Here is a 22746-nt window from a genome sequence, read left to right on the forward strand (position 1 = left end):
CATACCTGTGCAACTCAGGTAGTAAACCAAGTTTAATATAGAAAAGAATCGTTCACTGAAATTCACAAGGAAAAATATCCCAGAGCATCCTAAAAGGGGATGCAGAGGTGTGAAAACTGATATTACCTGTTGTGCTCCATGGTTTCATTCTTCTGGGATGGGGTGGTTGGGTGATGTTAGGAGTTGAATTGGGCTTTTCTGAGGTATGCGTGGGTTTTATTTTTTTCTTCTCTGCTTGACTTTAAGATTTCTTTCACCCATAGCACTAAGCACTACGGAAACATGGATGTGTTTCTTCAAATGCACAACTTGGATAATCAAGTAAATTATAGAGCAAATTTCAGTACTCTTGCCTCAGAACCGCTGCCATCTCTGCACCTGTAATGTAGACAGTGAAAACGCTGGTTATTTATTTTGTACTTTCTGCCTCTCAGATCTCTTGTGAGTTGACCCGATTTTTACAGCCCTTTTACCCAAGCAATGAGGATTCTTCCCCACTCTACTTCCCCCCACCCCTCAACCCTATAACTGAGTGGCTTAGGAGATCTGTAACTGGGATGAAGCAGCTGTTGGCTTCATGCCGTCCTCTAACTTGATTATTCTTTGGACACGTTAGGCAAGCGTTAGTGATTGATAATGACGCTAATTAACCCCTTTCCTTTCCAAACAGTAAACTGCTGCCAGCAGGATGCTACAAACAATAAATATAAAACACTGCATACATCAATATCTGTTTAAAGCACAACTTCATTTGGGCACATTTAACTGTACTGCTTTCAGTTAACAATTGGGTATTTATTCAAGTACTTCTCCAAAAGCCAAAGGGGGAAGCAGAGGAAGAGAGAGGGTTAAGAAAAGGAGCCTGTGGCTTTAAGACCACGAAATGCTATCATACCTGTCAGCTGCAGCAAAGTTAAGCTCTCATGGAAACCATGCATAATTTTTTTTATTTCAAGTCTATACTTTTAAAAAACTTAATTAATCCAGCTTTGTTCTTAACCTATTTACACTTAAGGCAAGGCTGATGACCACAGATGATTTTTTTCTTTGTGGGAGAAAGTAGCTCTCCTGCCTGACATGGAATTATTGTGAATTTACTTTTGGCTGACAAAAGGAATGGGGAGACATCGTCTCTTTCAGAGGGTGGTAAAATGTATATGTTAAGCAGGATTTGGGGAAACCAGGGCAAATTTGATCTGACTGTGCAGTCTAACATAACCTGAGTTGTAAAGAAATGTACATTAAATTTGGAATTTTGATAAATGAATATTCCTAGCAAGTGAATAAAATGTATTCAATTAACTAAAACCCTGTGCACTTCTGAACTGAAGTGGAATCGACTGTAATTGATTTATTTGAAACCAGAGGTTAAGGACTGAATTAGCTAAGTACAACTGGGTATTTCAAGCCACTGACTTCTCAAATGTCAAATCCCTTCTATTTTAAATATTATTTCAGCTGCGGGGCATTGCAGTCCTGATGGTAGTTCCATCAAGAACGCAAATTGTATTAATATTCGATTTTGGGGAGGAATGGATGGGATTGTAATTTTTAAAGGGTGTTAGAGAATAGAGGGGGTAATGATGACTACCAAACTCGAAGGAGCATTGTGTTTCCATAAAAACTGGGTGTGGTAATTAGCATAGCCTGGCAAGCATCCTTATAATTCAACTATGTATCCTAATTTAGTTTAGTCAAAAAAAAATCACTGTTGTTAGTTTACAAACACCTGTCCTGTCAACTAATCACCATGTGTTTTAGAAAGTATACATTGGTCACCACAGAGAAAACCAAAATCCACCTAGCCTTTGGTTAGCCCAATAAAAGTTATTTTTAACATAATCTCTCTAATCCTCCCATTTCTTAAAAATATATGTAACTTTTTTAAAATTTTGTTTAAAAAAAAGAAAAAGGGTGACAATATCATGATCTTCAAAATGTCCACCTACCGAATAAAAATAACTAATTCTCTGCATTTGGAAACCATTGTTTATTATGACCTTGTAATGTTCTAACCCACTATTTCCTTTCTGTCTTTCTCAGGATGCAAGGATTATATTGGGTTCAGGTTTTCCAACATAACAAGCATCTGTAAATCCAGATATGAATGAATGGTATTTAATAAGATTGTTTTCGTTTTAAAATGAGTATTTATGTGTCGTTGGAGGCAGAGCAGCAATGTATGGCTGTTTATGAATGCTATTGTGCCTGAGGTTAGGATCCCCCACACAATCTGAGATGCAGCCAAGAAAAACAGCCCTGATAGACAATGCTTCACTTCACCTGCTACAATGCTGTGTGCATTTCATTTCTGTCAAGAGTATGTACAGTTAGGGTTCATTCGCCTCATTATTTTGTTACATCTACGTTACAGTTAACCAGTCTCTCTAGGAAATAATAAATAACCGCTTTAAAAAACAATTGCCGCGTTGCGTTCTGAGAATACACTTTCCATTTGAATTCTTTTTTAAACCCACCATTGTTATGAATTCTCTGGCTTCGGAAAATAGAATTTAGACTCCACCAACTCGCGTTCGTTTGTCGAGATTGATTTTACACTGCCTTCCATAAGGAGATTAGAAAGCAAAAGGCTGCAAAATGGACACTCTCTAATGCTTTGCTTCCTTGGTCCTTCGGAATGTCAGAGCGCAGGAACAAATGTGAAATCCTACCAGTCTGTCTACCTAGACACTTGTTCAGTGGCCTTTCCTCTCAACCTTCCAGTTAACCACTTCCTTTTGCTTGTTAAAAATCCTCTTCACTTCCAAAGCAAAGAATTTCCAAATCAGTTTACAAAAGCTCTGGATTCGCCATCTTTATGCACAGGAAGTCTTTCCTTCTCTCAGAGCTCAGCACACAGTCCTCTTATTGTAGAAGACAGATAGGAGAGGTCTGGAGAGGCAGGCTTCACAGCCCTCCCCCATCCTCCCCACCCCACCTCAGAGAACGTTTTGTATTTCTAAAAGGTTCTAAGAGGAGCCCTGTGGTGATAGGAAGGGGTGGGCTGGCATTTAGGGGCAAGCAGGAAAATTCCAGGGATCAACATCATTTCCCACTCCCCTCTCTACCTCCAGAGCTACTGAAGAACAGCACAGTAGTAAATTCATCTCTAAATAAAATATGAAAATAAATGGGAGACAATTTGCCCTCTCTTTCCCTGCTACATGTATATTTCTGCCACTATTCCTTTTCTCCCGCCAGAAATCTAGAGCTGGTCTGAGCTCATTTGCCCGTCTTAGCCGCTGACTACCCTGAGCAAGCAAGTGAAGGTTGAAGTCGGTATTTCCTTTGTGCTAATGAACTAACAATTTAAATCTCAGTTATCCTCTGAGACAAATTCCAAAGCAGTTATGGGGGGGCGGGCTGTTAGGCGGGGGGCCTGCTGGTGGGAAGGTTCTTCTGTTCTTCTCCATCTTCCTTGTCATCCTTAACATTTGGTCCTGGAGATTTTATATTTTGGTTTCCAAAACACAAATGAAAACCTAAAGGATCAACATAAATAAAATAAAACTTTATTTTTAATAATAAAATTAATGTTTCTAGTAAGGAAAAGACAGTATGTCATTCCTTTAGCAGTACAAACAATCTTTTATCCAAAAGAATACATTGGGTTTTATTGTGTCATTTGTCTGAATACAGACACAGTGGAATATCTAAATGATACCCTGCTCTGAACTCCAAGTTGAAAGTAAGTTTTTATTATACTTGAGGGAAACAATGGGTTCAGCTGCTTATTGCAAGGAGCAATTGCCAAGGGAGAGTTAAACTCAATTACTGTAACCATACTGAATAAAAAATACTGCCAAGAACAAAAATACGCCTGGGTAAAGACAGCCACTGAATAAAAAAAAATCGACATAAAGCGTATCAAATATTTATTTATCTGGGCAACAAAGGACTATGATACATTGACAGGCATGGAAACTACTGCCAGCACAACTCAATACAATGCAACTAGAACTGCTTCCAATATGGCCAGTGAAAATACAGAATACCAGGTGGTCCCAAATGTTTGAAGTTCTTTGAACAAAAAGAGAGAAGAGAGAGAGAGAGAGGAAAATTCCCTAACCCTTGGTTTAAAGACAATATTCATTTATTGCTCAAATGATGCTTTTAAGGGAGGACAGTGGAATAAAATAAACTTTTTTTTTTCTCCCTACAATACATAGAAGGGTTATCAAACCACTCAAGTTTCAAAATCTTTCCAGGGTCCAATATCACTTTTTTTCTTTCAGTTCAATGAAAAGCTAAATGTAATAATACTAATTATAGATAAAATTTTATTTTACTTTTTAAAAATTTGTCCAGCTGTTTCATTGTCACCTTTAACATGCTACAACAGGGCTAAATTCATGAATCCCAGAGAAAAAAATCCCCCAAACACTGGATTTCTAAATCAGTACCATGAACCACATGAAGAATAGGGAAGATTCAAAACCCACTAAACAAGAGGTAAACAAGATCAGATAAATAAAAAAAAAAAGGCTTAAAACAGACTCACCATATTTACAATTCCCATTAAATTACACATAAATAAATATATACAGAGACGTGAACACTGATTCCCTTATATAACTGCGAATCGTGTTGCCAGAGAAAGTTCAAGTTGGTCGCTTTACCTTAAAGAGGAAAAACTTCTACAACTGAAGACATGACATGGAACTTCGTGTATTTGTGTTCAAGTTTATTCACAATACTGATAAAAATGTTGTCATCATCCTTTTGGCTTTTTTTTTTTTTTAAGTATGGCTACAATCTGAACTGAAGTATGTAAGGGAAGGTGGTGACTCAGTCCCATGAAGCGCATATAATTTTTTTTATTTTTACTTTTTTTTAGAAAAAAGTTTTTAATTTTTGTTGTTGTTGCTGTTGTTGATTTGTTGTTTTGTTTAAAAAAAAAAGGGTTCACAAACTTGGCAGAACTTTTCTCTGCTGGCTTCACGGCCTGTTCTGTTCTCTTAGGCTCCACATGAGGGCACAGGGGTGTGGGAGCGGGTGGGGAGGTCGAGGCGGGTGCAGAGTCGGAGAGGCTGCCCCACTGACAGTCGAGAGGGCAGTCCCGGAGACTCGGGGGGACCCAAGGGCAGCGGCGGCGGCGGCGGCGGCGGCAGCAGCAGCAGCAGTAGCAGCAGCAGGAAGGGTTGCTGATCCCGGAGCTGTCACCCGCCGGAGGGTGGGCGCGCGGGGGCTGGTGAGGCGTGGGAGGGGGCAGGGCGGGAGGAGAGCCTCACTTTCTGTGCTTCTCCTCTTTGTCACTGCTTTTGGCGTTGTTGTCCGTGTGGCTGTTGGGGTTGTTGCTGAGGTACATTTTGTCCATGGCCTTGAGGGCCTCGGTGAGATAGTTCTGCAGGGCCGTGACCGCGGCACACACCGCGGGGCTGCCGAAGCCGTGGGAGATGAGGTTGAAGTGGGTCAAGCAGCTCTGGATGCCGGGCTCCAGGATGGGGTTGGGTCGTGAGTTCCCCAGGGGAGATCGGTCCTGAGCCAGCAGGTCGGTGAACTCTTTGCATATCTGTCTGCAGCACAAGTGGAGCAGAGAGAGAGACATAAGGCTCCACTTTGGGCAGCACTAGCAGCAAAGAGAAAACCTCCCTCCCTGCAGCTACCTCTGCCGGGATCCAGCCGGTACCTGACATGACCCAAGACCCCAGAGACAGACAGTGTGGCCACATGTTGGGAGATCCAGCCACCTTTCAGTGACCACTAAACCATCTCTCTTTACTTAAATGCAAGCCCTTCCTACCTTCACAAATGACTCTCTCTCTCTTTCCTCTCAGATATGGTAAACTTTTATTCCCACCTTTCTCCCTCACACAAAACATCCTAGACATAGGAAACCATTTCACACATTGGAAGAGAAAGAAAGGAGTCACGCAGACCGGAAGTCAGAAACAGTAGCATCTTGCCAACATTATGCTGCAGCCATCAGCCTTCCTATTCAAAATGTCATAAAGACCCTCTTCCCTGCTCCTCTAGAGAGACCTCAGCAGCAGTTTTAGAATGAAGTCCACACTCGTTCACCCTCAAATCAAATTCAGGTGAATGTGGACAGAGAGACAAAACTTTACTTGGGATTATTTTGCCTTTAAAAAACAACAATAACAAAAATACAAAACGGGCCCACACAAGCCCTGTTACTTGGAGATAATTCAAAGTAGTGTTTGGGAAGAAGAAACAGACATTTCAATTTCCCATTCCTCCTCTTTCCCCACATAGCTCAAAATAAAAATACTGCAGGGAAATTGTGAAGATGGGTGTGCTTACGAAGCCTGGGGAAAGAGAAAGTTGAAATTTCGCAGAGGTAGATGAGGCCTGCGCTCAGGAAGCTCTGTCTCTGAATCGGGGAAGCAAGGGCTAGCTGGGGCCTTCCAGGGGCAGCAGCAGCCTGGCCTGGGGGGCTGGGGAGGGGGATGAATGAGGAGCCTGGGCTGGCTCCCTTCTCCAAGGCCAGCTGATGTCCCCAGGCCAGAAACAGCGTCCCACCCAAGGCCTCAGCTTCTGCCCTCTGCTTCCATGCCCTCCTGTGACATCAACTTTGATAATTAAGGGCTTCCAAACAAGCCTTTTAATTTCCAGAAAACATATCAAAACAGTCATTTTCTTTTCACACATCACCTGGAGAAGCCTATTCAGCCCAGGCACCGATGGGAATATAACTTGGGCCATTTTGAAATCTATTTGACTTCTCGCCTGTGGGCTAAAACTTATGTGGGGTGTGGGTCTCTCTCTCTCTCTCTCTGTCTGTGTGTGTGTGTGTGTCACTTTCGAGAAGGGGTTGTGAAAGGAAGGTAAGAAATGGAATAACGGATTAGGGTTGAAACTAGGACAGCTTCTGGCTTGCACATTTTGCAGGCCACTGTTTAATCTTTGCCCTTGGAGAACATATTGATAGGATACAAAAACTGATATAGGTAAGCCTGTTACCCCTTTGAGGATTTGATTCTGGTCTTTCTGAAACAACATAGTCACAAATCCACCCTTAACTTCAGTCAAACCCCTCCTACAACCCACTCCCATACACACTCATTAAAAAAAAAAAAATGAGAAAATGGGACAGATGAGAGGAAAAAGATGGGAGCGCCCAAGAATCCCACCTGTATTTCTTCCTTAACATAGACTATATATAAGATGGTGTTATAACTGCAACAAAGCTGATTAACACAAAAGGAAAACAAGGGAGAAGGAAGAGCAAAAACGATTTTTGTTTCTCTTGACAACGAGACACAGAGACCCCATAGAGGTAAATGCCTTACTTTGTAGCCAGGAGCATGTTTTTTCTTGTCACTTGCTCATTGGGATCGGAATGTTGTCGGTTGAGAAATTCAGCTACTGCTTTGGCAGGAAATTCGGTTTCGCACACGTACCCAAAGTCCCTGGCTAGGTGGACAGCTTCTCCTGGCAAGAGGGGAGAGGAGGGAGCCAGTGCGAGAGAATGAAGAGTGGGGATCCTAACTTCCTCCCCACTCCCAACTCCCTAATTCCCTTCACCCCAGATGTTGCAGGAAACACAAACTACTTGTTTTCTCATTTCAGGCATTTTATTTCCTTCTCTGTAGGATCTGGTGGATGCATTTATCAGGAAAAATGACCACTTCTCCTAGAGGGCCAAGAAGACTTGAGAATGAAAATCTCATCCACCAACCTCCAGTCCCATCCCCCACCCTACATGACACTTCTCCAAATTCTCTTTTAAAATGCTTCTTGTATTCCAACTTCACACCTATCAACACATTCATAAATAATATTCATAATTACTCTTTGAGCTTTTCTGCAAGGGAACAACTGAGGGGTTACATTTTAACTTGATCACATAAATTATCTGTTCATCCAAACCGATTAACCAAGAGGATTTGAGGGTCACTCCACTGAGTCTGTCTGTGTTGTTGATTTTCGAATCTTTGGTTTTAATTTCCTGAACCAGTTGGTTTTTACTGCAGGGCTTCCTGCCATTAGCTCCAGCTCCGGAAGAACGCATGCGCCAATTAGAGCATCAAAGCCCTCTCCGCAGAGCTTGTTTCCATAAAATGGAGCGGATCACAAACAATAACAGTTCTCCAGAAACTGCCTCCCTGCTACAGAACTCAACCCCCAAACCCAGACGAACTCCACGCTATACCTTAAGCCACCACTACCATTTTCTTGGCTTATAATTCTTTTGGAGTATGAATAGTGGGTTCTCTATGGACTGTTATGATTTTTAATGTAATGGTACTGTAGTTGAGTTTCTGGCACTGAACAATTGCTGATTTTCTAAACAGTTATATTACTATCAATCTCTGACATCATCAACAAAGAGAATTCATAGGATTCCTCCTCAAATATATGGTTTTAAACATTTTTAAAAATAATTTACAAAGCCAGAACTTAAATTCAATTGTAATATATCTCCTCAAATACAAGATGTGAATGAAATAAAATGACTTCTTTAAATATATATACATGCTAGTTTTAAAATCTGTCTGGTAATTAAAGTAACTTTTTTTTCCCTGTTAGCATGAGATATTTACAATAGGACACAAAGAAAAACACAGGAGAGCTATAGATTCATTCCAGTACACCAAAACCTAGGCCAATCTTGTATCAGAAAAACTTAATCTAGAGGCAGCAGGAATATGAGTGGCTTCCGGTGGCAGTTATCTAGAGCAGGGAGTGAGGATAAGGGTTGGCTTTTTGTTTTGAGGCATTTGGAAGGGTGTATGTATGTTTAAAGCTACCAGGAGAAACTTTTTGCAATGCTTATATTTATCTTTCCATATCCACACCATCCAGAATCAAAAATTGCTCACTTTTCTTCTTCTCCAAGAGAAAAGCACAATTAAAGAGATAAGGGAGCATATGTTTGGAAAACAAAGACCTGAAAGGGCACATAACCCTGAGCTTTCAGGATGGTCTTAAATCAGGACGCAGGTCAAAGATTCCCAAATTAATTCAGGAAGTAATGGTCACGCATTTCTCAAACGCAGATGTCAGAATAACTTAAGTTATTTACTGCTGAGCCCTTTAAAGGAGACAGAAACTTGGAGAATGTGCAGTTCTTAAACTTGTGCGTTGTTTAGCTCAGAATTAGGCTGGGGAGGTGTAACTTTATGGTAGAGGAAAAGAAGGAAGAAGGATGGAGGTATAGGAGTACATGCAAATGTTTCTTTTTGCCATGAAATAATTCCATTCACATCTGGCTATATTCTCTGCAAAGATGAAACTGCCCAACTGACATAAAATACAACCAAACATCTGGCCACTAAATATTATCCATTTTCCAAGCAGGAAGTTCCTTCTAGTTAGCAAGTGGATTCGCTTACCCTCTACTAGTGATGTGAGCAGGGTAACGTTGGCAGCTTTACGTCTCCCTGCAGGCAGATTTAATCCTATTTTGTCCAGTTTTTCTCTTAAAGATCTTCCTCCATTTTTAGACTTCGCCCTGTTTCACAAATACATGCGAGAAAGGGATTTAGAAAACATTGGGTTGCTCTGCGCCACATTAAAATCATTTTGAAAGCTTCCTAAAATGTGCTTTCAAAAACTGTGAAGCTTGGCCCCAAGACATTTAAAGGAGGGAAACCTAGGAATAGTACAGAAGTTCATAGGAGATAAACGCCTGTTAAACTGTAAAGCACCCCCTATGTTCAGTTATTATTGCAACTCTTGTGGCAGGTTGGAAGGTTTTGATTTCCCAACTCTCTAAAGAAGAACCACAAACAAACACAGCCCCATCTCTAGGGTTTGAGGTATTGAGTTCAACTGATTCCTGTATATTTTCCCTGCTGTTACAATCACACCAATCCCAATGGGGTCTTTAAAACTGTCTTTGCAAGATATGCTGTTAGGTTGTTCCGAGTAACCAAAGTTATCATCACTCTCACGTTTCTTGCTCTGGCTCTAGCCCCAAAGGGAAATTCGTTTCGCCAACTGTTTACGTGCCATGTCACCAGCCTAACTGGAAATGTCAAAAGCTGATATCAGCCCTTAAAAGTTTCACTGATTTCAGAGACAATGGAGGCAGTTCTAAACAGATGTCTAAATAGAATCCCATAATCAGAAAGTGGTTAAGATAAATTGTTTAAATAAAACAGCAAATTAATTAATTTCAGATTTTATTCCCTACTCAAGTGCTCTTTAATTGTGTGGATTAGATTATACTCCCCTAGGTAAACAGTCTCCAATATTGGGGATGGGGGAAGGGAAGGAAAAAGCAGAGGGCAAGGAAAAGATCTGTGTCAGTGAAAGATTACAAAGGGAAAGCAAAATGACTGTGCAGGAGGAAGAAAAGACTAGAATGGCTGATGTTAAACCCTTCCAAAAAATGATCTTTATAGGCTTTGTGTGGGATATAGCCACTAGAAAGGAACTGTGGGTCTATCAACACATAGGTAAATGAATAACAGTCAAAACAATGAAGTTCTCAGTATTATTAAAGAAGAGAAGAAACATATTATCCGGGTAAGTTCCACACAAGCCCCACAACTCACAACGTGCAGTGGAATCCTAGGGGTAGGAAGCCCACAGCAGGGAGAAAACTGCCCTAAGGGAAGGTGCTTTACCTTGCTGACCCTTATAAAATCTTATCTACTAAACGAATCACTCAGACCTCGCAGGGGTGAGGTAAGAATCCCTGGCTATGTATGTAACAGATGCATTCCTTGGTAGTGACTACACACAATGCACGTAAACATGCTCGCACGCAGCCTGGCACACATCAGGGCCTCAGTAAATTGGGAATCATCATCATATGCAAACGCCTATAGTATGGGGGTCTGGAGGTGACAGCGACCGGAAGGCATGGCGTGCGGACTCAAGAGGACAACCATTCTCTTCCTTTAGTTAAAAGCCATTCTATTAAAACCCTATACAAGGCACGACCGGTTACCCTCGGAGACCCTACTCAGAGAGGTAAGGCAAAGCGAGGAGCCTGAGAGGAACTTTTCCTGGGCTTGCAAGGTGTGCGCGAAGAGGGAAAAGGTGGCTGTACGGCGCCCCGCGGCTGCAGTGGCCGGGATTGAGCCCGCGGCGGAGCGAGCTGCGCTTGCGCAAGGAGGAGGGCGGAGCGGAGGACTCCGCGAGCGCGCGGCAGCCAACGAGGCGCGCACCAGAACTCGCTCGCGGGAAGGCAGCGGAGAGCGCAGGCGCGCGCCGCATCGCCCGCTCCCCCGCCCCCAGATCCCGCCCACTTGGCTCTACGCTCTTCTCCCCGCCCCCTTTCCTTTCCCGCGTAGGGAGGGCCGCGGCGCGAGGCCGGTTTGCGTCGCCGCCACCGCCCCGGCGCAAGCGCAGTGGTTCCCCCGGCCGCGGGGCGGGGCGGGCGGGGCCGTGCCGGGCCTCACCTCCGGAGCACTCCGCCCAGCAGCGACGCGTTGAGACACTCGGGTGGTGAGAGCCGCCGCTGCACTTCCGCCACCGTGACCTTGTACTTCGAGGTGGAGCTGAGGAGCGAGAGGCGACCCGGAACTGAACAGAAGACTTCGTTGGGGTTCACCACGCCGCCGAAGAGGTTGTCCTTGTTAATAGGGATGGCGGAGACGGCATTGCTGTTGGACTTGGACAGGGACACGGGGCCTGCGGAGACAGAGGGGAGGCCGCGTGTTGGGCGTCGTGGATCACCCCCAAATCCTGCCCGACCCCGGCCCTCATCCCGGCCAGGGCCGGATCCCAGGCTTTGGGCCACAGTCCCCGCTTTTCCGTCCGGCTCTGAAATTCTGTGGCTCCGCTACTTCCCTTCCTCGGGCTCGAGCCCTTCCCTACCTCACCCGGCGGCCGGGAGGCGGCCCTGCCCTCCCCCAGCCAGCCTGGCCTGCGTTTCTGCCTTGACCCTTTCCCCTTCGCCGTCAAGGGTGCTCTCTAGAGATGGGTGGTGAAATTGGTGACCCCTGAGGCGTTGAGCATCCGAGCGGAGTGGGCCCCAGATGAGGTCCAGGACCACGGGTTCAGGGTGCAGGGGAGGGAATTACATTTGCAAACCGAGAGCAAGTTACTTGTACTTCAGGGGTTTTGCTGGGTGGGGTTTTAGTGTCGGGGAAAAACTGCTTCAAAGACCCATTATTAAAATCAGCCGACAATTTAGATGGCTAAAGCACCCTGTAAACGAGCGTTTTAATTGAGGCACCACGCTGGGAAGTGGTGGATTTTGTTGTCCACACCACACGTCCCGTCTTTTTGATAAATAGGCCCTTTCCTATGTTCAATTTTGAAAACATCTCAGTTTTGGAGATCCATTCCAAGGCCAGTTTTGAACTGCGGAGTGGGGAGGGAAGAACAGGCCTACAGTGGAATACTAGCAATGTGCCCTTTTGTTAAGTAAATACTTAACAGTCCTTCTCTGCTAAAGCGCCTTTATTGGGAAAGTGGGTATATATACTTCCTAGTTAAAACCATAAGCTCTTTATTGCTGGACTCACCATTGTTAGAAAAAAAAATAGAAGACCTGCAGAAAGTATACTAATGCATTACGTTTCTCAGCACCAGTGTAATTCAGATGCATTCACAACCATTTTAAGTACAGTATGCATTGTATTTTAAAATTCCATTTGGAGACATCATATGCACACAATCTCATCACAGTGTTCCTTATGCGTTCTTTAATGGGGATATGCTAGAGGTATAGGGAGGTGGGGGGCTCTAGGTTTTGGATAGATCACTTGTGACATTAATAGCTCTGGGGAGGCTAATAGAGACAATAGGAGTTAAACGAACTCTTGAGAGATTACTAATAAAAGAGCCAATTATCATGTCGACTTGGAAAGAGCATCTCTTAAGATTTATCCCTTGCACATCTAATTTGACGTGACAAAGACTTCACAGATGCAAAAATGAAACTTTAAACTAGCTAACAATATACTGATTGGGGTTAGAAATGAGAACAGTTTTATATAGCATCGTCCTCTGGTGGTGCCTAGAATCCTGAAATGTAACATTGCCACCATAACCAAAAAAAAAGCTGCTACCAAGAGTGAATAGCATTTAATTCAGTAAACTTTATTTCTACTCACTAAACACAATACAGATTACAAATCCATGCAAATCACTTGACACTTTTCTAACAATCTCTGAACAAGTATGCTAATATTCCTCCCATCTTCAAGATACTAATTTTAACCAAAAGCTAAAATTTTGTTAACCTAATTCACAAAGTTCTAAGACCCTTAAACAGCTAACAAGAAACTAAATTGAAGAACGTGAATGTTTTTTTCCTCTACTAAAGAGTGCTTTTTATCATCTGTTCTTACATTAATGTTAAATTATTTGTACTATTTTAGCATTATACACTTCTTAACCCTCATCCAGGCAATGGATTAAACTATCAAACTGTTTCAAAATTGAAATGCCACTTCCAAATCAGTTCAACTACTGTACATTTTGTGTGTTTGTCCAAATATCATTAAACTAAATTAAATGGTCAAATCATGAGTCAGAACAAAGCTAGCCTGTTGGCATTACCAACATACTGAAGGCTGATTATTTAAGCATTGCTGTTCTGTGCCTATCTATTTGCTAATTCTGAGCCTTTAGGAAATCCTATTTGGAAAAAATAAACACATCTCTGCAAGTTCTTTTAAATAGCACTCTGCCTGTAAGGACATGCTTGGAATGCAGAAGGAAATGGCTTACCTTTCTTAATTACAGTTTGATCTGGGATGTTAATACCCGGGTCTTCTACATGCTGCAACAAAAGGATACACATGGATGTAAGTGTATCATCAAAACAAAAGGAAATGAATATTCCCTGCAAGATGGGAGGAGGGGAAGGTGTAGAATCAAAATTCCCCCTCCCATATAATGACATTTATATATAAACATCTCATCTTGGCTTATTGGAATTTGGGGCTTTGCAACTCAAGAGGTTTCACTGCACACCCATGGCCAATTTCTCCTCCTCCAGCAAATAATCCATGTTTAAAAGGGGTGGAGATGGGGAATAAAACTTTCTTTGGAAATTAAATCAAGTGTTGGAGCACCTAATCATTCTCAGTTCAACGTTTAGAAATGTACCTAGCTTTAGATTGGCGCCTCAGCGGCTTCTGACTTTAGCAATTCCAGTGTTCAGGCAGCGAAAGCCAGGGAAACACAATAGAAATGACAGGGGTGGGAGTAACAGGAGAGTGTTGGAAAAGAAAAGGTTTAGGTAGTATAATAAAGAGCAAACACACACACCTTTATGGAAAACTCCACATAAATTTTTAGAAAGACTACTGCCTAAGCCTGGGTATGATAGGAATATGAAAATGACCAAAACCAAAAAACCTTTGAGCTTGCTTTCCTGTTGTCCAACAGCAGGTTTGTTGTTAGTGTGGGGTGTTTTTCTTTTTCTTTTCTTTTTTTTTTTTTTACAGATGGATGGGTATACGTGTGCGCACTAGAGTCAAAACGTGATTAGAAAGTAAAATGAAATCATGTTATCTAATGCAGAAACTGACAGGCAATATAATGTCTGGCTGTGTTTACAAATTAGCACCAGGGCTGCTGAGATAGAAGATTTTGCAATCATTACCAAACACAGGCATTACCATTTAAAAAACTATTACTTCCTTCTCTAGTCTTTGTCCAACAATAATACTGATTCGAACATTTTCCATTCTGTCTTGGATTTATGCTCCTGTTAATTGTGCCTGATCGCAATGATTCCGGGTGGATGGTACTAAGTTGCTTTATTACAGGTTTTATTATACTCAATGCTCTCATTTGTAACTTGCCTAAAGTGCTTCTGGATTTAAGTATAATTAAATTGAGAAATGTTCAGAAATGACTACTGCTGCAGTTCTTGTGTTTTAACTATATGGGGAAATATGATCCCTTTATGCATGCACCCTAAACCCATAAAGTAAATGTAGTGTGGCATAATACTTTTATTTGTGTTATTTCTAGACCTTGTCCATACAGGGAAGACTGTTAAGTTTAAAACCCCACTGAGATATTAATGATTAAATAATTTTCACCATCGATTTGATTTTCTTAAATATTTAGCAGTTATACTTACTAAAGGTTAACTGTTGCAGCAATGGGAAAAAAAATTGAAAACAACCTTTTTCTTGACCCAAATTCCTTTGAAAGAATTTTTTTCTTAAAAGATGGGGGAGGCAGAGGGAAAAACAGCAACTGGGTTTCCTTGTTTTTGTTTAATCTTTTAGTTAATTTCTCCTACTGACCAATTTTGCCACAAAGAGTGAGTATACAGGTGTTAAGAATTCACCTTGAAATTTTTGCAAAGTAGAGCAATTCTCATTCACAGTAGTTCCAAAAGCTTGCAACATTATTTTGCAATTCAAATATTTTCAAAGAACAAGCAAGGAAAAGATTCAGAGTGCTTTCGGAAAGGGAACTAAAATAATCATAACTCCCAGTTCATGTTTAAATTGCTCTTATATAAATTAGTGCTCCTCTCACTTCCCAAAAAATGCACTGTTAAGTATCAGTTTCTAAAAACATGTAAGTATGAACACACACATACAGACATACAGTGCTCACTAAACCTTATACTGGATCAAGTGCCCACTTTCCTGCCTTCCATGCAAGGGCTGCTAAACATAACCAACAAATTTCAGTGACTAACTGGGCCAAATGAGAGATGTAATAAATTTTCTATTTTCCTACGGAACTTAAATAATGTTTTAAATTCACCAAGCAAGCAGGTAAGTTCATCTGACCATTTTCCTTACAATCTAATGTAGTAATCATTAAACTGTCAACGGACATACTGCTGCAATATTTGATGCAGTAATTTGAAATAGCATTTTAGTAAAAATCACATCCAGATACATTTCCTCTCCAAAGAAAAGCAGCTTTAACAGAAGCCTTTACAGCTTTAATAAAATTATTGGCTTGCTCTAATTCCATTTCAGGAGGGTTGTGAGGAAACCATAAATATATAGAATTGAAGCAGAGGTACTGGTTTAAGTTTAATTCCAGAAAGTATTTTCAAATTATCAATAGCCTGGTTTGCATTGTAAATAGTAAATGTGCTAATGCCATGCTTATTTAGAAATCATTTTAAACTGCATTTATTGATAACTAAATTAGAACTCAAATAATGTATTACCCAATAGTCTCGAAACATTTAATTTAATATGGAGTGTAGCAGGTTCTGATAGGCGTTGGGAACCTAGCTAATGATTTATGAGGTCACCACTTAGCACCCCTAGGAAGAAGAAGGCTGCATTTTAATGTCCCTCTGCTTGGATTTGCTACTTAGTTTTTCTTTAATCAGGATAGGGTGTACACATAACTTTTAGGTTTCACTTGTGCTTATAAAATCCGGTTAAAATGATCTTAGTGTGTCTTTTACACTTCCTTTTACATTTTGAGGACATTTAATGAGCTCTTTTGGTTGCATTTAACATCATTCCCAGGACAGGGAGAAATCTCCACGCCAGACTCTGCGATGGAAGTAGATCTTTTAGCAATTGAGACAGTTTACTGTCGTCGAGAGGAAGGTATTGTTAATGGTGACATTCGTCTGATTTATCTGTGTTGGTGGTAATGGTAATGCAGGCATTGTTTGAGGGAGCTCCAGAAACCATTGTTCTGGGGTAGAACTCGCAACTACTTTGTGTGGTTCCTCAAAACGTCCCTCACTCCCCGCCCCCGAATAAAATGTTTTTATAAGGAAATACTAGGGAGAACCCGGGCCCACCGACTGTATGTTCCAGGTATCCTTTCTGGGGTAGGTAAGTAGGGGGCTGTGTTCCCTCCCGCGCTGGTTGCGCGGCCTCTTACCGGGACCTCCTCGATGGCGTGAGGTAAGGAGTGGATCGAGAGGTCTCCGAGTCCTGAGCTGAGCGCGTGTGGGCCGTGCAGGAGGTCCTCGTGCCGCCTGTAGTCCCTGCGAGGATCCAGGCCCGACAGCTGGTGAGGCAGCCCCCGGTGCGTGTGCAGGAGCCCAGACTCCTGGCTCTGCCTCTGGCCGGGCCAGCCTGGGTGCTGCGGCTGCGGCTGGGCGTGCAGGGGGTTCAGGCTGTAGGGGTCGTTGACGTGGGAGTAAGGATCTTGCGACTGGGGGTAGATAGGCTGGTAGGGTGGGGGGAAGTATGGGGGCTGGAAGTCGGCATTGGGGGTGTGGGACAGCGGCGGGGCGCTCGTGTAGGGAGATTGACCTACAGTGCCCAGCTGGGGCAACCGTGCCGTCCCGTTGCTGGTGCCGTCGTGACGGTCCTAGAAGAGAGCGAGAGGAAAGGTAAAGAACAAGGAATCAGGCGTCGAGCTACAACTATCCACACAAAATCCACTTGACAAGTCTGCGTGGGAAATCGCCCGTTCCCGTTGGCTGGCCGCCGGGAAAAAATCAGCTCTAAGTTCTTTTCAGGAAATACCCTCAAGTGAAACAGACCGAACAACGCAGAGAAACTGTATATGGAGGGGGCACAAGAGACTAGGGGTTTCTTTCAAAGAGAGGAAAAGATAGAAAAGGGTCTCCTGGAACACAGCCCATTAAACTGCAGCGTGAAATCTCTCTTAAGCAAAATTAAAATTCCTCCTAAATACTAAACAGCAGAAGCGGCCTTTTCTTTTCCCCCGATTTGAACCTGTCTGCCACTGCGTTATTGTTTATTCTCTTCCATTTATTTGGAGAGAAAAAAATCATAAACGTTCAAAGACTGTTACCGTTTCATGACTACTTAAATAGAAACATATTTCGCAGAGGGGCTGTAACAAAAACACACGTTTAAATTACCAGCTTAAAGAAGGTTTTAACTGCAGGATCGGGGTCTGTCTTTTTCGCTTCCTCTGTTAGGAGCCTTTTTCTCGACAGAGTCGATTTATGGTTTGGATAGGGAAAGGGGGACGTCAAGTCAAGGTTTAAAATAGAAAGATTCAGCCTTATTGGGTTTAAAAGAGAGAGGTGCACCCCGGGGCTGTGGGCCCCCCCCCCCGCCCCTTCCACCCCAGCCCCAAAGGGCAGAAGAAACGCCTGACTTTAAGTTTCTCTATTGCAATTCCCTTGCAAAATAAGCGAAGAGAGTTGATTCCAGAGACCGCGAACCCTCGGCGGTTCGGCCGCAGGCCCCGAGGGTAGGGGGCACACCGCGCTGCACTTTTCCTGCAGACAGTTTAAGCATCAAATGTTGAGAACATCTCGGGGACAAGTGAAGACTCAAGGAAATCAAGATGAACGTGGGGAGAAACACGCCTTGGGAAGCCGCGGCGAGGTAGGTCTGCGTGCTCGGAGAGGTCGAGCGGGGGCTGGGGTAGGGGGTATGCACTCGATTTAGGGATGAAAAAGAGCGAGAGAAAGGCGGAAGGTGGGGTGGGGGATGCAAATGGAGAGGGTGTCCTGAAGGAAAGCTGGGCGTGAAACCCGAGGTTTCGGGCAGCTCCACGGCACCAGGTTTCCAGAATCCAATTCCTAAAGAAACAGCAACGGGGGTGGGGATGGGACTCACCATGGCTGAAAAACTGTGAACTAACATCTGCGAAGAGTCTGGGGTAACGAGTCAGGGTGGAAAAAAACAAGCAAGCCTGGAGCGCCCGGTTGCCCCGCCGCCCGAGCGCGCCCCACACAAAAGGCGCCGAGAGCCCCGCGCCACCCAGGACTCCAGTCACGGCGCCGACGCTCCCCGGAGCGCGGGAGCCCGGCTCGGATCCATCCGAACTTGAACCACCGATTCGCGCGGCGCCTTCAGCTGGTCGAACCCACGGTCTCTATCCTGCCGCGACTGGTTATGATTCAAAGTTCTTTAAAAATGAAAAACCCCAAAAAAGGAAAAAGGAAAAAGTATGTGTGAGTGTGTGGGTGCGTGCGTGTTCCTTAATCCGTGTCTCCCCCTCTTTTCTTAGCGGCGGCTTCGCTTGAGCTTCTAATAACCGCGCTGGGCAGCGTTCCTGGAGCCTCCTAATAGCAGATATTCATGACTATTAATATTACACGAATACTTAATAAGGGAAGAATGCCTGGAAATCGAGCGTGAAGCGGAGAGGCAACTCGCGCCGGAGCCGGCTCTCAATGCAGTCCATTGACGGGAGTCTCAGTGTAGCAAATCGGAGTGGGGAGAGGGAGCGCGAGAGACAAAAAGCGAGCGAGAGAGGGAGCGGGCGAGCGCGCGGGGGGCCGCGGCGCGGCGTCTGGCGAATCACAGGGAAGGGGCAACATTTTAAAAGGTTGCAGGGCATGCAAAAGTGAAAGAGAAAGAGGCAGAGAGGGAGACCGAAGGAGAGAGCGCAGAGAGGGAGAATGTGTCTGCGTGCGTGTGTGAGAAAGAAAGTGTGGGCGAGGGAGAGGAGCCCCGGGTGGGGAGAGGGGAGGGAGGGAAGGAGGGAGAGCCCGAGAGGAGGAAGGGAGGGAAAGAGGGAGGGAGGGAGGGAGGGGGAGGGGGCCCAGCCGGAGCGCACGGAGGGGGAGGCCGCGGGGGAGGGGGAAGGGGAGAGGAAGCGAGCGAGGACAATCAGACCTAAAAGGCTGGGGCAGACCTCGGGATGCAGCGGGGGTCGTGCGTAGCGGGCAGGAGCTGCTGGGGACCGCGTCCGGGCGCTCGTGGGGCTCTCGGCGCGGCAGGCGCTTCCCGGCCCTGTCTGGCCGCGGGCTCCGCCGCTTCGCAGCCGAGTCTGGGACTCGGGACTCGGCTGCCCGCTGCTGCGCGGCTCCTCCATGACCCGGCGCCCTGCCCGGGACCGGCCCGCTCGCTGCACTGGCCCTCTCCTCGGCCTCCTCTTGAGCTTTCCTCGGCCAGGGGCACCGTGCGCTCCCCGGCCACCGTCGCTCTGCCCTCGGCTCTCTGGGGCCGGGGATTCCGGATCGGGAGCCGGGATGCGGGCCGGGGCGCGCACAGACGCTAGGCGGCCCAGCCCGGGCGCCGCTGGCACGGGCTCGCGGCTCCCGGCAAAAACCCGTCCGACTGGCTGGGCCACTCCCGCCTGACGCCCCCCCAGATGACACGACTAGCTCTCCCGGCGTGCTGCCTTTGCCAGTCTACCCGCCAGGTTGTCAGAACAAGCGGCACCTCGCCTCCTGCGTGTCCCTACAGAGCCCCGGCACAATCAGACTGCCCCAAGCCAGCTCCGAAACCCGAAATCCCCGCTCCGGCGCTTGCCCACCACGGCCAAAGTTGTGGAAACAGCTTTGACTTTATTCTCCTCTCTCTCTCCTTATCTTTTTTTGCCTCGCTTACACACGCATTCACACTTGCCCCCACAGGATCCCTCTAGGGGTGCAAGTTCATCCCCCACCTAGCCACCCACCCCGTCCAGTCGGCACCTAGACCCGCACGGAGGTTCGGACCCCGCCCGCCGAGGGCGCCCACACCTGGAGCTGGGTTTCGGCCTCTGCGAAAGTGAAATGCCCAAGCCTCCGGCCAAAGCCCAGACCAGTACAGTATGAATTGTCCTATGAGACTGAGGGGTTCGGTTTCATTCCTACCTGCCCGCAAAGCTCGCCCCCAGCCTCGAAAACAAAGCGACTGGTCTGACGTGGGGTCCCTGCGCCCCTCCTCCAGCGCGACAGGACCCCCCCAGGGAAGAGCCAGTACCCGTGGGATGTCACCCCGTCCCCATCTACCGGGGTGGGGGCCCTGAAAGGAGAACGATTTAAAATAATCTTCAGAAAGAAAAGGGAGGAGGGAGCGGGTGACACATCGTTCACATAAACCCAATTTCTGGTTTCGAGTGAAGTCAAGATCTCCGCCCCTGCGCCTGCACACACACCTCCTGCCTAACATTCTCAGCTGCAAATGCCAAAAAAGAAAAAAAAACAGCAAAAGTTGGGACTGCCACCTATTTATTTAGGTAATCTCCAGCCCTACACACCCCAACCCCTCTCTCGGACTCATTGCTCATTACAGTGTTGGTTGTAACCGTTCCCAGCGCCTCCTGCGGGTGGACAGGTCGCGCTAGGGTCTCCCTTGCTGCCTCAAGAAGGCGAGCTCAGGGGACTCTGGGTTTTAAAATGGGTTCCAAAGCGGCGCGCTCTGTCGGCCCAGCGGGCTCGCGGCACCAGAGGTGGTCTGCAGCCGCGCAAGGATTCCCACGGTCGTTCTGGGCTGGTGCAGAAGCTGGTGCTCCCGCACCCAGCGGCCAGCAGGCTCGGCGCAGCACATCTCCCCACCCCACCTCCACACACCCCCGTGGGGTGCGTCGATCCTGTAGCTCAGAGGGAGAAGCTACTTAGAACTTCGTGAAGCACAGAGGATCTGGAGCGAGCCCCGCAGCTGGGATCAGTGGTCTTAAGTTGAACCCGCTTACAGGAAGATGCAGCCCAGCTCACAGCGAAGTGTGGGGGGGCCGTCTCTAAAGCCGAGAAGGGAACCGCTTTAGAAGTGGGGGTGGGGGGAAGAAAGAAAGAATGAATGAATGAATAGAAAGAAGAAGGAATATTAAAGATCGGAGAGGAAGTTCAAGAGAGAAAAGAGTTTTCTCTTTCCTTTCTTTTCCTGGTGACTTGGGCCCTCAATCTCGATGAAGATAACACGAGGAGTGCACAGGCAAGTGCCCAGTTGCCAGCAATTGCTTCAAAAGCCCATGTTCTTCTCTTCGCCCCATTCTTAGGCACAGCCAAAATTGGTCAGAAAGGGGAGTAAAGTGGGACACGAGCTTCAAAGTAGGGAAACCAAAGAAGGGAGCATCCACGTCCTCCCTCTCCAGCTTCTCCCCCGCGTTCTTCGGAGGAATCCGAGGGACGGGCGCTGCGCTGGGGAAAGTTTGTCCCACCCGCGTTTCGCAGCTGGTTGCAAGGAGAGGAGGAGGAGAGGGAGGGTCAAGCTCGGAGCCTGTGGCCGCACGGATGATCGAGCCGGCGTCGCGCTTACCTCGCAGTCCTCGTACTTGATATTATCCGTCAATTTCCAAAGCATTTTCATGGATCGGCGTGAACGGATATGCCCCTCTCGGTCTCGCACCCAAGTGGAGCTACTCTCTGGGTGAGCGCAAAGTGCTGGCTGCCGGCGGTGAGCGCAGGAGGAGGAGGAGGGAGAGGAGGTGGAGGAGGAGAAGGAGGAGGGAGAGGAGGAGGGCAAGGAGGAGGAGGAGGACGAGGAGGAAGAGGAGGGCGAGGAGGAGGAGGAGGGCGAGGAGAAGGGCGAGGAGGAGGAGAGAAGGGAAAGAGCTCCCGTGTGCGCTCGGAGATCTCCCTCTAATGGTAGAAACTTTTCCCTTTTCCAGCTCTTTACCAACAGCCTAATCGCCTCATTAGCATATCAACAATAGTCCAATTGCTCGCCAGTACCACAATCTGCCGCCGGCCGCTCCGACACAGGTATAAAGGCCTCTCTACGCCGCGAACTTGCTTCTAGAGCGCACTCCAGCCTGCGAACTGATAAAACCTTCCTCGAGCTCCGCCGCGAGGCCCTGCCCCAACACCCCCTCTCTTACCCCAATTCCGCCACATTCCCCTTCCTTTCTTTCTCCGCTTCCTTTTCTCCAGAGATGCCTTCTGCAAAGCCCGGCACTGCTCAAGGTCCAAGCGCCACGCCTGGGGCCCGGCTTCTAGCACTTCTCCCTTAACCCTGCTACCACGATCCGAGCTGCCCTTTTGGCCCCGTGCAATTTTATTAGAAATCATTATCCCTTTCGCAATTAAACATAACCACCAAACCAAGACCGGCGAAGTCACTCCAGGATTTTTTCCCAACAAGGGATCGCCTCCGCTCGAGGCAGCCACCCCCTCGGGCCGCAGCGCCTTGGGAGTTTTATTGGCTTTGAGCTTTCCCCCAGGTTGGAGATTCTGCCAAGCGGCTCCGGTGGCTCTGCTGGGGTTTGCAATCCCTTAATTGCGGCGTGTAAAATAAAAGTTGTACCCTGAAGAGGTTACTTGACAGCTCCAGGGGTTAAACAATT

At 46.1% G+C, this 22746-nt stretch overlaps 1 protein-coding gene and 1 long non-coding RNA gene across 3 annotated transcripts; one reads left to right on the forward strand and one right to left on the reverse strand.

Moving 5' to 3' along the window:
• Nucleotides 1-3852: 3852 nt before the first annotated feature.
• Nucleotides 3853-22022, reverse strand: TFAP2A (transcription factor AP-2 alpha). 2 transcript variants are annotated; one of them, XM_001166719.7, is made up of 7 exons: nucleotides 21720-22022; nucleotides 16702-17136; nucleotides 13600-13651; nucleotides 11319-11550; nucleotides 9300-9418; nucleotides 7254-7395; nucleotides 3853-5516 (listed from the first exon to the last, which is right to left on the reverse strand). In XM_001166719.7, exons 1-7 carry the CDS (start codon nucleotides 21768-21770, stop codon nucleotides 5228-5230), a joined length of 1320 nt encoding a protein of 439 aa, XP_001166719.1. In that variant the 5' UTR covers nucleotides 21771-22022; the 3' UTR covers nucleotides 3853-5227. The 2 variants fall into 2 exon arrangements, with proteins under 2 accessions (XP_001166719.1, XP_001166685.1); XM_001166685.7 differs by lacking the exon at nucleotides 21720-22022 and adding an exon at nucleotides 18366-19187.
• On the forward strand, nucleotides 21690-22468 carry LOC104006713 (uncharacterized). Its single transcript, XR_008548406.2, has 3 exons — nucleotides 21690-21830; nucleotides 22072-22165; nucleotides 22334-22468. It is a non-coding gene; the product is annotated as an uncharacterized LOC104006713 (long non-coding RNA).
• Nucleotides 22469-22746: the final 278 nt, after the last annotated feature.

Source organism: Pan troglodytes, chromosome 5 (assembly GCF_028858775.2).
Source record: "Pan troglodytes isolate AG18354 chromosome 5, NHGRI_mPanTro3-v2.0_pri, whole genome shotgun sequence".
Classification (NCBI taxonomy): domain Eukaryota; kingdom Metazoa; phylum Chordata; class Mammalia; order Primates; family Hominidae; genus Pan; species Pan troglodytes.